Source organism: Acanthaster planci, linkage group LG14 (assembly GCF_054643075.1).
Source record: "Acanthaster planci isolate LZ-2023a linkage group LG14, COTS_SCS, whole genome shotgun sequence".
Taxonomy (NCBI): domain Eukaryota; kingdom Metazoa; phylum Echinodermata; class Asteroidea; order Valvatida; family Acanthasteridae; genus Acanthaster; species Acanthaster planci.
The window spans coordinates 10,395,418-10,408,841 of record NC_141790.1 but is presented as its reverse complement, the minus strand read 5'-3'; the positions used below and the strand labels follow the sequence as shown (position 1 = coordinate 10,408,841).

The window sequence follows — 13,424 nt, the reverse complement described above, 5'->3', positions numbered from 1 at the left end:
CGCGGCCCCGCTGGGTTGTCTTTCTCTGCAATATGGAATCAAATTTCTTAATACAACACTACATGGAGAGAGACTCGTTCGTTTCCCTGTCATTTTGACTGCTCCACACGGTCTTCTGCTCCGGATACACGTGTATAACGGTATGTACATGTACATAAAAAATGTATAGTACATGTAGGTGTGATTTCTTGTTAAAAATGCAGGTGATGTGTAGCATTTAAACTTGCTTTTCGGTTCACTGGTTCTCGATTGCTTCTCAGATAGCTCTTAAATATGCCTGTAATGGATGTGAATGAGAAGGTTACATTTTATGTAAAAACTGTGAAAAAAAATTAGATTTTCATTCAAAAGTGTCTTGTACGGACAACAGCTGTGTATTGTACACATGTACGGTACACGGACATGTGAATATTTTCAAGATCTTCTGCAGAGAAAACAATTAATTCCCTCATTTTATGTCTGAAAATCTTCATGAGAACTCGGCCACCAGAACGTTGCCTTTACATGTACATGTATGTGATATGAACTGTAATGTGATCCTGAATGCTCATACATATATTCAAAGGAGGAATATGCAGCTCAAGAGCAAGTGTAATATTTACCAACTTACAGAGGGGAGCAATTAAGAATTGAAGTCAGCATTCAGAAAGATAAATTTCAAATGAGATCATTTTAAACCTCTTGACCTCTGCAGGCATTCAGCACTTGAGGGCCCCTGATGGGACTCACCCCATCGATTTCAAAAGAAGTGTAGGAATTCTCTTAAGTAGCCACTTAAAACAGAAAATCCACCTTCTCGAAAACAAAATCCGAAGAGGTCAAAAATGTGATCTGAATTGAATTCCATTGCCTCATCATCATTCGGCAATTCTGCTTTCTAGTCCACCGAGCGATTGGAAGGCAGGGGTCAAGAAGGCATTTTTATTTTTCCAGTGATAATTGGAAACTGGGCCACCGGGCACAGCTGGGGAAAGTGGTCCCTGAATTGGGATGCTTTTTGAGGTCCCTGGATGTTGGACCCCGTGGGCATGACAGAAATATCGGCAAACTATCGCAGAACTACCGCATCGTAGCATACTTACTGAAGAAGATGACCAGCCACATGATTTTTTGTTTCCCCCAACACTTTTCAAATTGAGCTTTCTTGTTGATGTGCTAGCTCGTCGGTACAGAAATAAAGTCCTCATTTGATACTGAAGGGCCTTTTTGCTTCACCATGCTAAATCACAAAACCAAATAACGCTTCACCAAATCCTGTGCAGGTATCGGAATATTCCTCTTCGTTTCATAGACTTCCCAGTGGGAGACTCTGAGATGCTTGGTGGCAGCAGACAGATTCTTTCTTCTTGCCAGTTCTAGGCATGTGCATGCAATTCTTGGCATGCGGGTGTACATGTAGTTCTGAGAAAGTGTTTTTTCCCTGTTCTTCCTTCTGTTTCTAGTCACAAGTTAGAGGTTGAATTTGAGGAGAACCACTGCATTCGGAGGAACAGGCTCCAAAGATACACCGCACATGTGATAACGTGAGTAACCTAGCAAAACTGTTGCTTCCAAGGTAGCTTTCATCAAAGTACCGTCCAATCAATAAGTTGTTTGTTGTAAAAAATGCTTTTCTTTTGCAGTTGATATTATTGTTTTTGTGCTTTTATTACACAACAGAGAGATTTGGGAAGCTACATGTACATGTACATGTAATCAAGAACAGGTTACCAGCTAAAATACCACATGACGTGGATTGCTTGTGAGTGCTGGGACTGCTTCCCCGCTGATTTGTTCTTGGCACATTTGGAAAGCCATACTCTCTGCCCAGCTGTGCCGTGGAATTGGGGGCAAAATAAAAAAAATATTCAACTGCTTTTTCTATCATCAGGGTGGCTCGATTCAGAATGTAAGATGGGTGCCTTTGGGCCCTGTATTGGCTCTTTTTGCACCAGCCAAATGAGGGTGCAAATGCATACCTGCCGGTATTTGGGTGTCCCGGCTGCCACATGGTACAAGTACATGGGTATCTGTCCCATGTCGCACCTATGCTACATGTAAGTGTGTGTGCATTGCTCACTGTTTACAAGACATGACTCAAGAGAACACATCACAGGAAGTTGGGCTGCTGTACCCCAGCTCTGTTATTTGGGGGAAAATGTGCATTTTCATGGCTAAAGGGTCAGTCTGAGAGCAAAGTCCCTGGAAATTTAGACCTCCCTTTACATACAAACTTGTAGTCTGATCCAAACAGAAAGTGTGTCAGCTGTCAAACAGATCTCCTGCTCAGAAACCTCTGTCGAGGTGCCAGTTTATAGCGAGGCAAGGATCAGCTGTCCTGCTAAAACCTTTATCTGAGCTCCCCACACTTGAAAAGAGTCCCCTCTTAACTTACTGTGTGGCACAGAGTTGAATGTTTGAGGCCCCCTTCCATTCCTAACAACAATCCCTTGCTGCCGGCAGTGGCTAGGATCATCAGCTGGAGGGAGTACCGTAAATATTTCTTGGACCTGTCGATATTGACGCTCTTTGTGGATCGTACCCTCATCCCTCCTCACAGAATCCAGCGCGCCTGGAGACAGTTCAAACGGAGGAAGCTCAAGAAGGTCTCGCATCCTGGCCCTGCTCGTCACCATAGCAACCATCGAGGAGGAGGTGGAGAAGAGGATGAGGAACGGGATGCAAATGGTAACCGGGCCGGAGCAGACGGAGACTGGGGCGTAAGGGAAGGAGAGAGGCAGCTTGGAGCAAGGCCCGAAGCGGCAGATTATCAATCAGGATCAGACAACAATTGGGGCCCATCAGACGCAGGTGAGGTTCAATTTCAACTTTGCTCTAAAGGTCTGCTTTTGTGTATTGGTTTCCCTCCTTCCAGTCTTTCATTGAAATAACATGCACTGAATTTGTAACGTATGTTTGATGAATTAATGTTAGTTTTCAGCTTGAAGTATAGAGGATTTTCAGTTACGTGATATTTGACGCCATATGGTCAACGTTCCATTTACAGAGATGTGCGCGGAAACACACACACCTTCCAAGTCTCTCAACATTGCAACATAAGTGAAATTGCCAATAGAAATATACAGATTTGAAAATGCACGCACTTCCACAGACATGGTATGCTTCCTGAAATGCCTTCGCCCATCATGTTACGTCATGTGAAAAACCTCTCTATGACTTAAGTTCTGTCTTTGAGAAACAGTCTGTTATGGTTAAAAGACATGTACGGGTATCAGGCCCCTAATGAAGATGCCCTAATGAAGATGCTGTGTTCAATTCAGTTGGGAAAAATTATTCCTATTAAGTCATTTACCCGTTTATCAATTCAGTCCCATTTTAGTGTAGCCAAGGAGACTAGATGCATAGCATACAGTACATGTACATTGCAATTGAAAGTTAATGTGAAAGGGAATAGGACATTTTGTGACAAGAAGTCATGCTGGCGTTCACATTTTACAAGGCTTAAAATATTTTCCCTGTTGTGTGAAAAGGTGTGACAGTGTTTTCCCACTTGTGTGAAAAGTCATAAAAATGTCTTCCTTCCAGTGAGGGAAGGCGTGAACATGTTTTCCCACTCGTGTGAGGACTTGAAAATGTTTTCCCGCCGTGCGAAATTGTTTTCACATTTTGTACAAATGAAATGAATGCCCTGGGAAGAGAACAGGTGTGAAATCCCAGGTTAACCTTTGATTGCAGTGAACAGCAGCTGGAACTTTGCATCTGTCCTAAGTCGGGAGTAAATTTCACAATGCCTCAAAAGAGTTGCTCTTCTTCTCCAGTAATTTTCAGAAGGCGTTTTAGTCCAACACCCTAGGCACTGTGAAATTGGTATACCGTACATGTACTGGGAAATTAAGTAAATTGTGCCCTGTCCCAAGACTGTAACCTTTAACAATAAACAACATGAAAATGGACTTGTGATAATGGTCTTCAGACTTTACCCCTCTTCAAGTTTGATTTGAAAATGCACAGCTGGTCTGAGTTAGCTTTACTCATTGAATGTGTGCGTACATGTACATACGAGTACATGTACTGCACATGTATATCTGTAACCTACTTCTGAGTCATCAGGATGTATTGGCCATCATGGCCAGGAATGTCCAATTACGGCCTGTTTATTTTACGCCCGCATCAACATATCAGGTGATTGATGTTTGTTTATCCAAACCTCCCGTCCTGGTTTGCACTGCCCTGTGTATATTTCTGTTTTTGTAATCCACTGCCGTACGGTTTTCCGGCGACCAGAATTGAAGAAGAAGAACCCAACTGTTGCCCCAGGAGTTTAGAACCGTCCATGCCCTGTCATGCCTCAGGTGCACCATTCCTGTTGTTTTTGCCTAATGCAGTAATTTAAATGTAAAAAAAGAAAAAAGAAAAATCCTACATGTATGTCGGAGACTTTGTTTTAGGGGAGGAGATGTCATTTGGGACGATATACATGTACATGGTGTACATTTAAGGCAAGTCATTCTTGCCTGGTTGTTCCAGTGATGTGATGTCACCGATGTATTATGTTTCACGACCCGTCTTGTTTTTTTTGTCCGACTTGAAGCTGTGCCCGACTATATTTTCCAGTCGAGTGTTTTAGCGAAGTGCCGGGGGAGAGGGGGGAGCATGATTCAATTAAGGTAGTGGATGCGAGAAGTGCCAGCGTGTAAAAATGGCTTTTGATGTAATTGAAAACAATGCTGGTGTCGCAATTGGGACTCGAAGCAAAATGCACCAGTTGACCAAATCTATTGAGAATAGAGATACATGCACATCTGTAAAGGCATACCAGGACTGTTTACGCCAGTCAAAGGGGACGAGAATTGCTACTTTTGTTCAAGCACCAGTGCTATGTGTAAGTAGATTTTCTTAAGCACGCGGTACTTCAGGCGGTCTTTTTAAAATCCATCTTTAAAGTCTCTGACATTTACATGTACATGTACAGCGTTTCAACCCATGCTTTAAGACACTGTACTCTCAATCAGAAACGCACTTCTGTGTTGTACAAATAGTGGACTCATCTGTCAATTCTGCAGTACCCAAAAAAAATACATGAACACATACTATACATGTATGTATGTGTGTATTACATGTACGGTATATGTACCCTTATGTCACCAGCATGTGTACATGTACGGATTGGAGGGGGGTGCTTATTTGCAAAGTGAAAGGGGGGGGGAGGAAGCAAAACAAATGAAAAAAAGAGATGAACGAGGTTGAAAATCACCAAATTGTTTGGAAAAACCTCAAAATGGACCCCCTGCAACCGTTACTTCTTTCAGTTTTACCTGATACATGCTTTGCTCCCCTGGAAATTTTTCTTCTGGAAAAGTAGTGCGCCCCCCCATCCTGCCGACGCCCATGCGTCCATTCCAAGTGGAAATTTTTTCTTACATTGATTTTTACTGCAGAGGAAAAGAGTTGATGGATCAAGTCCAACTTTAGTAACTGAATTGCCGTCCAGAAACGTGAAATAATTTCATATTACCGGTAATCATAGATTCCTCTGAAATAACCATCCAACCTTTGTTACACAGACTCTGTTTCCAGAATTGCCTGTTTGATGAGGTAACCTGTCACATTTTAAATATATTCGTGTGTAGCATTTCTTGTAACTGTAGTAAAAATCTCAGAGAAAGAGGATCCAAGTGTGCTGTCAAACCGTCGTCCTTTGTTGCTTACAGTATCTACGACATTGCTAATGTATGTGTACCTTACATAAGTCACTGACCGGTGCTGTCCAACATGTAAATTTGCCTTGGGAGACATAGAAAGAATGACCTCCAAGTCTTGGCATTAGCCCACTGGACTTGATTGAAAACAATCCAGTGAAAGAAGGGAACCTCACACCACCTGCTGTTAGCACACATGTGTTTGTATGAATAATTTGTAGTCTCTCATAATGACTGTTTGAGATTCATCATTGTGTGTTGGTCAAATTCGACGAGTAGAGAAACCAGAAACAGATCTGAGCTTTCAGAAATTGAGTGATTTACATTTAGTGTCAAAGTTGTCCAAAAAAAGGGGGAAAAGGGCATAGATTGAAGACAGAAATGGTGCCAATCAAAATGCAACAGTTCTTTCATTGAATGACAGACAGATTGAAGATATGTGGAATTAACATTGTTGGCCAACTTGTACATGTACATGATGTATACATGTCATTGAATTTTTTTCCCATGTCAATTTTTCCAGGACAGACTTGCCTGTAGTAGGAAAATTTTGGGATAGCCAAATCAAAGATGTGACTACCTTTTTCGACACATTTAATTACTTATTTCTCCATCTTCCCTACATACACCTCCCCTGCCAACTGTCTGGCACCCACTTCAAGTCCTGCCAGACAGTTTAATCAAGCTCCCTCATAATTTGTCTTGCCAAACCTATCAGGAGTTGAGAGTGACAACGTCAATATGACGGCTGCGGCACGGCGCTCGAAAGCACACCAAGCCATGCTGCAGGACCTAGGGAGCAGCGTGGAACTGGACGACAACAGCCACTTCTACGAGTCATCGCCTGAGGTGGCCGACAAGAAGAAGAATAGGCTGAGCCTGGCCGAGGAGTTTGCCGCTGCCATGGAGGAGGATGATGGCATGTCGGGGGAGGTGGCCGATTGTGAGGACTGCGAGGACACGGACACGAATGAGAGCGACACGGAGAGCTCCAGCTGTGCCACCACACCGGAGTGGAGCTCCCCCGACAAGGCAGAGCAACAGGACTCTGAGTTAATCCTGGAGGTACCCCCGTTGGACATCGTCAGTGAGGACCTGAGAGGGCGATGCACACTGGACTCCGAGGACATCCAGCCCAGTACTATGCAAGAGACGGGGACTGCCCCAGACCCAAACAGGAACTACAGCGTGGTGGATTCGGACCCCAATGCAAATGAAGTCCCCATGGAGCTGACTGGAGACAGGAACCACCAAACAAACTCACAGGTCAGGGGTCGGCAGCCCCCGCCGCGGATTTCCGAGTGCCAGCAGGACGAGGCCTTGAGGAGTGCTTCCTCCCCCATTAGGACCTCGGGAACCCACGCTGTGACTCACCCCAAGCTCCAGCGCTGTGCCAGCGCCGAGAGCCGGGACTCAGACCCGAGCCGCAATGGGGTGCCGTGCGGCCGGCCCCAGATCCAGACGGACTTGGGCTGCGTGGAGCCCACCATGCCTGTGCTAGACTGGGAATCCCTGGAGAAGCACTTAGCCAAGATGGAGAAGGAAGAGGAACAGCAGAGCTATAAGCAGGTATTGACGGAAGCCCAGGATTGATAGTTTCCTGTTGAAACAGATATACATGTACATGTAGGGTACATAAAATATCCTTACCAGTAACGCTCAGATTATCAGTCAAGATTAGCAGAAAAGTAGTTTTAGTTTTGATTGATACAACACTGTACGTGTACACTGTATGTACATGTTGCAGCCATGTTGCCATGTACGTGTACATGTCTGTAATGGGGCTTTATATTCTGGTCTTCATGCACAAGGAACGTGCCTTTGGGTTTTCATATGGAGTAAATTCAGGTTTCTTGGATGTGGCATGAACTACGTGTACACTGTACATGTATGTATGCGCTGCTTTTGGCGCTGTAATCTCTACCCTGCTGTCTTATGCACGCTTCGATGTTAAGCAACTTGTGTTGGAAGTTGTTCTTCTGAGCTGCCTTCAAGGGAGAGTGTTCTTTCCTGTACATGTACCGGGTACGGTAGCTTTGAAATTTGTCACCGTCAGCTACTTGCTTGATGAATGAATCTTACTTTAGAATTCCTTTCTGTTTGCAATAGCTCTTAAAGCTTAATCCTATGTGGTACCCGGTAGCTGTAACCAGCTGGGCTTACAAAATGGCCCAACATCGATAAACTTAGAGATGAGTAAACTTGCCAGAAAGTTTTCGTCTCACCATGGGTATAAAAGATCATGATGCTGTGTTACCGATACATAGAACGTGCCCAAATACATGTAATTGCAGAAAAATATACATGTACAATGTAGCTTCAAATGAATGGTTTACCACTCTGGTTTCTGTGTACCTCAGTGAAGATGACCAGGTGTCCGAAACACATATACACTACTTAAAAAAATAAACAGCATTGTGATTGAGAGATTTACTGGTGTGCTTCTCCTATATTGATATTGGGCTTACACATGCACTGGAAGTTTTCATGACCACTTTTTAAAAATATATCTATAATTTACACATTGAATACCAGTAGATCGCATTTTATAAGTGAATTTAAAAAAAAAATCAATGTAGTTGAGAGTGCAGAGATCTTGTGTGTGTGTGAATGGCCAAAGTTTCTTCCATCATACCCTGTAATTTGAAAAGTAATGTCTTGCAAAGAATGTGTATGTCATTGGGTCACGCGAGAACCTCTGGTTAAAACTTTCCCAGACACAGAAGAACTCGCGGCAGGCCATCCTGCGCAAGCTGGCCATGGGCACGGACGACGAGGCCGAGGGCGACATCTACGGCAAGGGCAAAGACAAACTGTCAGCCCGGCTGCAGAGCGGCATGAACCTGCAGATCTGCTTCGTCAACGAGCCGGCCGACGGCAGCTCTGACCTAGAGGAGGACAGCCCCCGCATCCTGGCCGCCGAGGCCGAGCCGGAGATAGAGAAGTCCAGGAAGGGGGCGCTGCATGTGACCAGCCGGTTCGGCCGGGTGGCAGGAGCCGGTCGGCTGGGCGGGGGGCCAGGAATCAGGTTGAGCAGGGAGAGTAGCAACACCAGCACATCCTCGGCCAAGGTAGGGGCAGAGCCACTTTTTCAAAAGTACAGTATTCACATCAGTGTGTCTTAAGGACCCTGACTACAGACAGGGATAAATTTAGAATCAACTATTTTGGGGGGCTGCAAAACTTGTAGGGGTGGTAAAAATTTAGAATATCTTATGTAACCTGTTGTTTAGTTTCTGAGGGATGAGGCTACATTATACATGTACATCAAGGGGCTTCTTACACACTTTTGAAGGAAGGGAACTGAATTAGACGGCTTAAAATTGCCTTCCATTATTAGAAAAATTGTTTTGCTTATTTTGGGGCTCCATTCGGGGCTGTAGAAAACTATCAATCATTTCTACTCATTTCCTGTGTGCTTGCAACCAGCATGACCAGAGGCAACATCACTGAACTGCTAATTACATGTATGCATACACAGAACCAAAGATTATATAGCGCCGCTATGCGGCGCAAGATGGGTAAATCGGCCATAAAGGTGTTATCACCATGGGCGTCACTCGAGTGTGAACGTTAATTTGTGTGCGTGCCTGTCGCGGCGCCTGTGCATGAACAGGCACTGCGCAGGCGTAGTCCAACCTGGATGGCACCCATGTGATAACAACGTTTAGCGCATATTCATGGTGAAGTTCCCCATCTTGCGCCGCTACGCGGCGCTATACGATCTTTGCACAGAACTTTGCTCAGCAGTGCAAGTTGTTTGTCAATGGGCCACCTTCCAAAATTAACATGCACTGTGTACATGTATCTCGTATGACTGGTCCTCAGCCGACTTTTGCTTAACACAAAAGTTTACTGAGCAATTCTTCTTTCCTGCCTGGAAGCTCACTCTCCCACCATGGCCACCAGAAAACTGTGAGTGTTTGACCCAACCCCGGACAAAATGAGTTGTTAGTTTGGAAGAACTACTAAAGAGCAGCTGGCGATTAATTGCTTTCATGAAATAAGTAGACATAGCCAATGCCTTCGCTCTAATACATCAGGAGAGAATATCAGAATGTGTGGCATTCATTTATCGATGCTGGAATTTTATCCAAAAAGTTTTAAAATGCTTTGGACATGTTGGAAGCAAAAGTACATGTTTATCAACAGTTTCCCAGATATGATCCTGTAATGGCATATTTGGATGCAAGTGATTGCTTTCCCCTCTATCTGGGAGCAAGCTCTCTTTTGGGCCTTGACATGTTAATGTCTTCTCTCTCTCCAAGACTCCGTCGGTCACCTTCCAAGACGCAGAAGATTTTGAGACCCAGCAGGCCCGGCTGCAGGACGAGGCTCGGGTGGCACTAGCTCGAGCCGAGCCGCTGGCCCGCATGCAGATGGAGCTGGAGAGACAGCAGCGGAAAAAGTCACCGGTAACTGAATTGGTGAGGGTGGACTAATGCTGACACTAACTCTTACACACAGTGGTGCTTTGCTGGACCTCATGGAACAAGGCATTTAGTCAAATAATACACTGGTAACTACCCATCCCATGTACCTGAGGGCCTTGGTGGGTACCAGCATTTACAGAAAAAGGGGAAGTGGCACCCCAAATGGAGGTGAAACCAAACAATTGAACTGGGTACAGTTTCTCTTACCTACTCATAGATGGATCTTTCTTTCTTTGAGATGATTAAATTACCCCTTGAAAAAATTGGGCAACACTTGCTGAATTTGTCAACAGCAGCACAGAGTGGTATTTTATTGTTGCGCTGAACATTTTAATCCTGCCGTTCAGTTTTCACATGGACCGGTAGTCTGTGCCAAAGTACTCGTATTTACTGGACTAGGTCACAAGTTTGTGAGGTGGCAAGACCTATGAATAAAGTTTTTTTTGTTTTTGTGCACGTGCGTCAGGCCGGAGTGTCAGGCATGACAGACATCTGCGACAGACTGTACGGCAAGAAGCTGACGCAGCGGGCTCTCAAGAACATGTCCCTCAGCAAACTGCAGTTTGTGGTCAACGACCTGCACTCGCAGATCGAAAGTAAGTCCGTCCATCATTATTGCAGTCCAAAATTACCACTCGAGAGATGGAACCTGCGCTCATTACCCCGGAAAGGCACACAAACTAAACACTCCAGGGCACGGGTGGGTGGTGGATTCTTGTAATGAGGTTGTGTTCTTGGTATGGTTGGGGGATTTTGTCAGTGTCTGCCTGAGGCCTGATTTCCAAGGCAACCTGTAGATGATAAGTAAAGGAAACAAGACACCCTTATTTTGACTGTGTCCCTGTTGTATCGGACACCGAACACAGAAACTTATTTCTGCATGTACAGTGTAGTTGATAATCAACGAAATATGGATTCAGTCCGCAAATGCAGTTTGAGTCAGGTGAAATGTCAGTTTTTGTCTTTCCCCGCTGGTCATGGCAGAAATAATCCACCCATTAAAATGCAACGATTTTTGTTACTAGGGTACGTATATGTTTGTGCGATATTGTGTGCGCGTGCATAGGGGAAATGTCACTGAGTCCTTTCCAAGGGCTTGTTTTCGTTTGCCGAGCGACGGTCGACTCTGTCAGCAAATCTCCTGTTGTGTGATCATCAACAGGGATGGGAGCATGTCGCTGTTGATGGCTAGATCATTATGGCCACTGCTATCAGTCCAGTCCACTTTAATTGGCACCCGATCAGAAACTCATTAAAAGATGGCTTTGCCTGCTAATGTGACCAAGTACTGTGACTCTTTGTCGTGAATTAATAATCTTTGTGGGACCCTGGTTAATGCACTTTGCATGCTTTGCATTGTTGAGTAGTACCAGATATTTTTTTTCCCCTCATTCAGAGAGGAAGTAACTCATTATTTCTAGAGGTGTTATAATTTCCATCCTAGCGGGAGAAAGCATGTGCGACAAGGGCTATTACAGGCTTAATTAATTTACCATGGGTTAAGTGGGCTTGCACGGTGTTGCTTTTAACACCTTCGACTAGCCCCATCTTTTTCTTTTATGGCACTCTCCATTGTACTGACACTAAGGCTGGGCTCCAGAGTCTTACTCATTTTTAACTTGTGTACACCTGAGGGCTTGTTAAGAAAACGACACAAGTTGCCTTGCGGGCGAGCAAGTCCATACTTTCGATCCAAACTTGGAGAGTCCGCCTTGAATAGAAGTACGCAACCTCATCATTTGAAAAGAGCCATGGTGGCATGGTTGGTGTGTATTGCCTAGTGGTTTGTGAACAAGCAAAGTGCAATTCCCACTAATAAAAACCTCCATTGCAAGGAAAATCGTGCCCTCTCTTGGTCCCGCTCAGGGCAGAAACTTTTGCATCACATTGTTATTTCAAGATGGCCGAAAGGTGAACGCCAACTAGCTGTTCAGTGTCATCTCACAGGCCCGTTGCCTGACCAGAGACGAGGGAGGGGGGTTGTCAAACCAAAAAGTGGAACTCATATTTTTATACAAAGGCCTATCACAACGTGCTTTGAAAAACAACATTGAAAAATTGCATGTCTGTCTCGAACCAAAGGTTGCATGTAAGACTTGTACTCTGAAGTTTTTAATATTGAATAAACTTAACCAAAATACATTGATTTCCAACCCTTTCAAACACGTGAAATGTGGATATTTGCCGGAACTTCCTGACGGTACATGTGACTGGAGATTGATTCATTAATATGCAGAATCATGGTCACCTTGAGCTTGAGAATCAACGTATAAGCCGAGGCTTGTATGCCGAATATTACAGTCTATTTAAAATATTCAGTACACAAAAAAAGGCCAACAAGCGGAACTCAGAAGCAAGCACGGGGGTTCGTTTGAACCACTCAAACCCCTTCCCCAGCCTACGGGCCTGTCTCAGTGGCCGATCTACAAGTACATGTACATGTAGGCTCATTGCATACAAGAATGTATGATCTGTAAATAATGCAACCCCCCCGGGTGTCAAAGAGTAGCCCGCGCACATGCAGCCATGCGTGTTTGCACATCTCTCTGAATACCGTTACCTGCAACCACGGATCCCCTGTTGTTCATCCTTTGTTCAGAAGTCTGAAGTTCTCTGCTCAATTGTCGATTGTGCACGTTTAGTAGGTCACCTTTGGAGGATCACCCAAAGCTTTCTGTATGTGGCTGTTGCAGTGTAGAAGTCAAGACCATCACAAGACCAGCCACAAGTAACCGGGTGAACAAAGGAATGCTGTTGTAGCAGTACGGTATAGCTGACTAGCTTGCGACTTGAAGTTGGACTGGACATCTGGTGCTGGTCTTGTGAGGGTCCGAAGGGTGTGGACCAGAGCGCTGGATTGAGTCGGCAAACACATATTAATTATATATAACGGTTTTGCCCTTACCCAACGTATATTAATAAGCACTGTATGCTCAGTGCTTGTCCGAGAGCTTGCGAAAAAACCTCACAAGCTTACTCGGGTGGGACTCGAACCCACGACCTCCTGCTTACTAGTGCAGATGTCTTAACCACTCGACCACCGAGCTTGCCGGGGTCGGCAGGCCGGTCCAAGTCAAATGAAGCAGCGGGTACCGCGAACTATTTTCAAGATGTAATATATCAAACACATATTGTGCATCAACACACATTTTTCATCTCTCCTCCCTCTCTCGCTTCGGTCCAGGCCTGAATGAGGAGCTGGTGCAGCTGCTGATCCGTCGAGATGAGCTACAGATGGAGCAGGACTCCAAGCTGATCGACATTGAGGACCTGACAAGGTGGATTCGCATGAGTGAGTCACAGCCTTGAGATTGCATCACCTGAGAACAGTTGCCATGGCGACCCACTCGCA

The 13,424-nt window shown here is 44.9% G+C and overlaps 1 protein-coding gene across 10 annotated transcripts in view; it reads left to right on the top strand.

Annotated features, from left to right (window-relative positions):
* LOC110981038 (uncharacterized) overlaps positions 1–13,424 on the top strand; it is a 73,981-nt gene that overhangs the window by 53,127 nt on the left and 7,430 nt on the right. For 6 of the 10 annotated variants that reach the window (XM_022238198.2, XM_022238195.2, XM_022238200.2 and 3 more), the window contains 7 exons: positions 1,443–1,523; positions 2,540–2,790; positions 6,358–7,208; positions 8,357–8,710; positions 9,908–10,066; positions 10,539–10,668; positions 13,257–13,364. In XM_022238198.2, coding sequence (XP_022093890.2) covers positions 1,443–1,523; positions 2,540–2,790; positions 6,358–7,208; positions 8,357–8,710; positions 9,908–10,066; positions 10,539–10,668; positions 13,257–13,364 — 1,934 coding nt within the window. The remainder of the gene's footprint in view (positions 1–1,442; positions 1,524–2,539; positions 2,791–6,357; positions 7,209–8,356; positions 8,711–9,907; positions 10,067–10,538; positions 10,669–13,256; positions 13,365–13,424) is intronic. The other 4 variants (XM_022238202.2, XM_087145752.1, XM_087145753.1 and 1 more) reach the window with 2 other exon arrangements.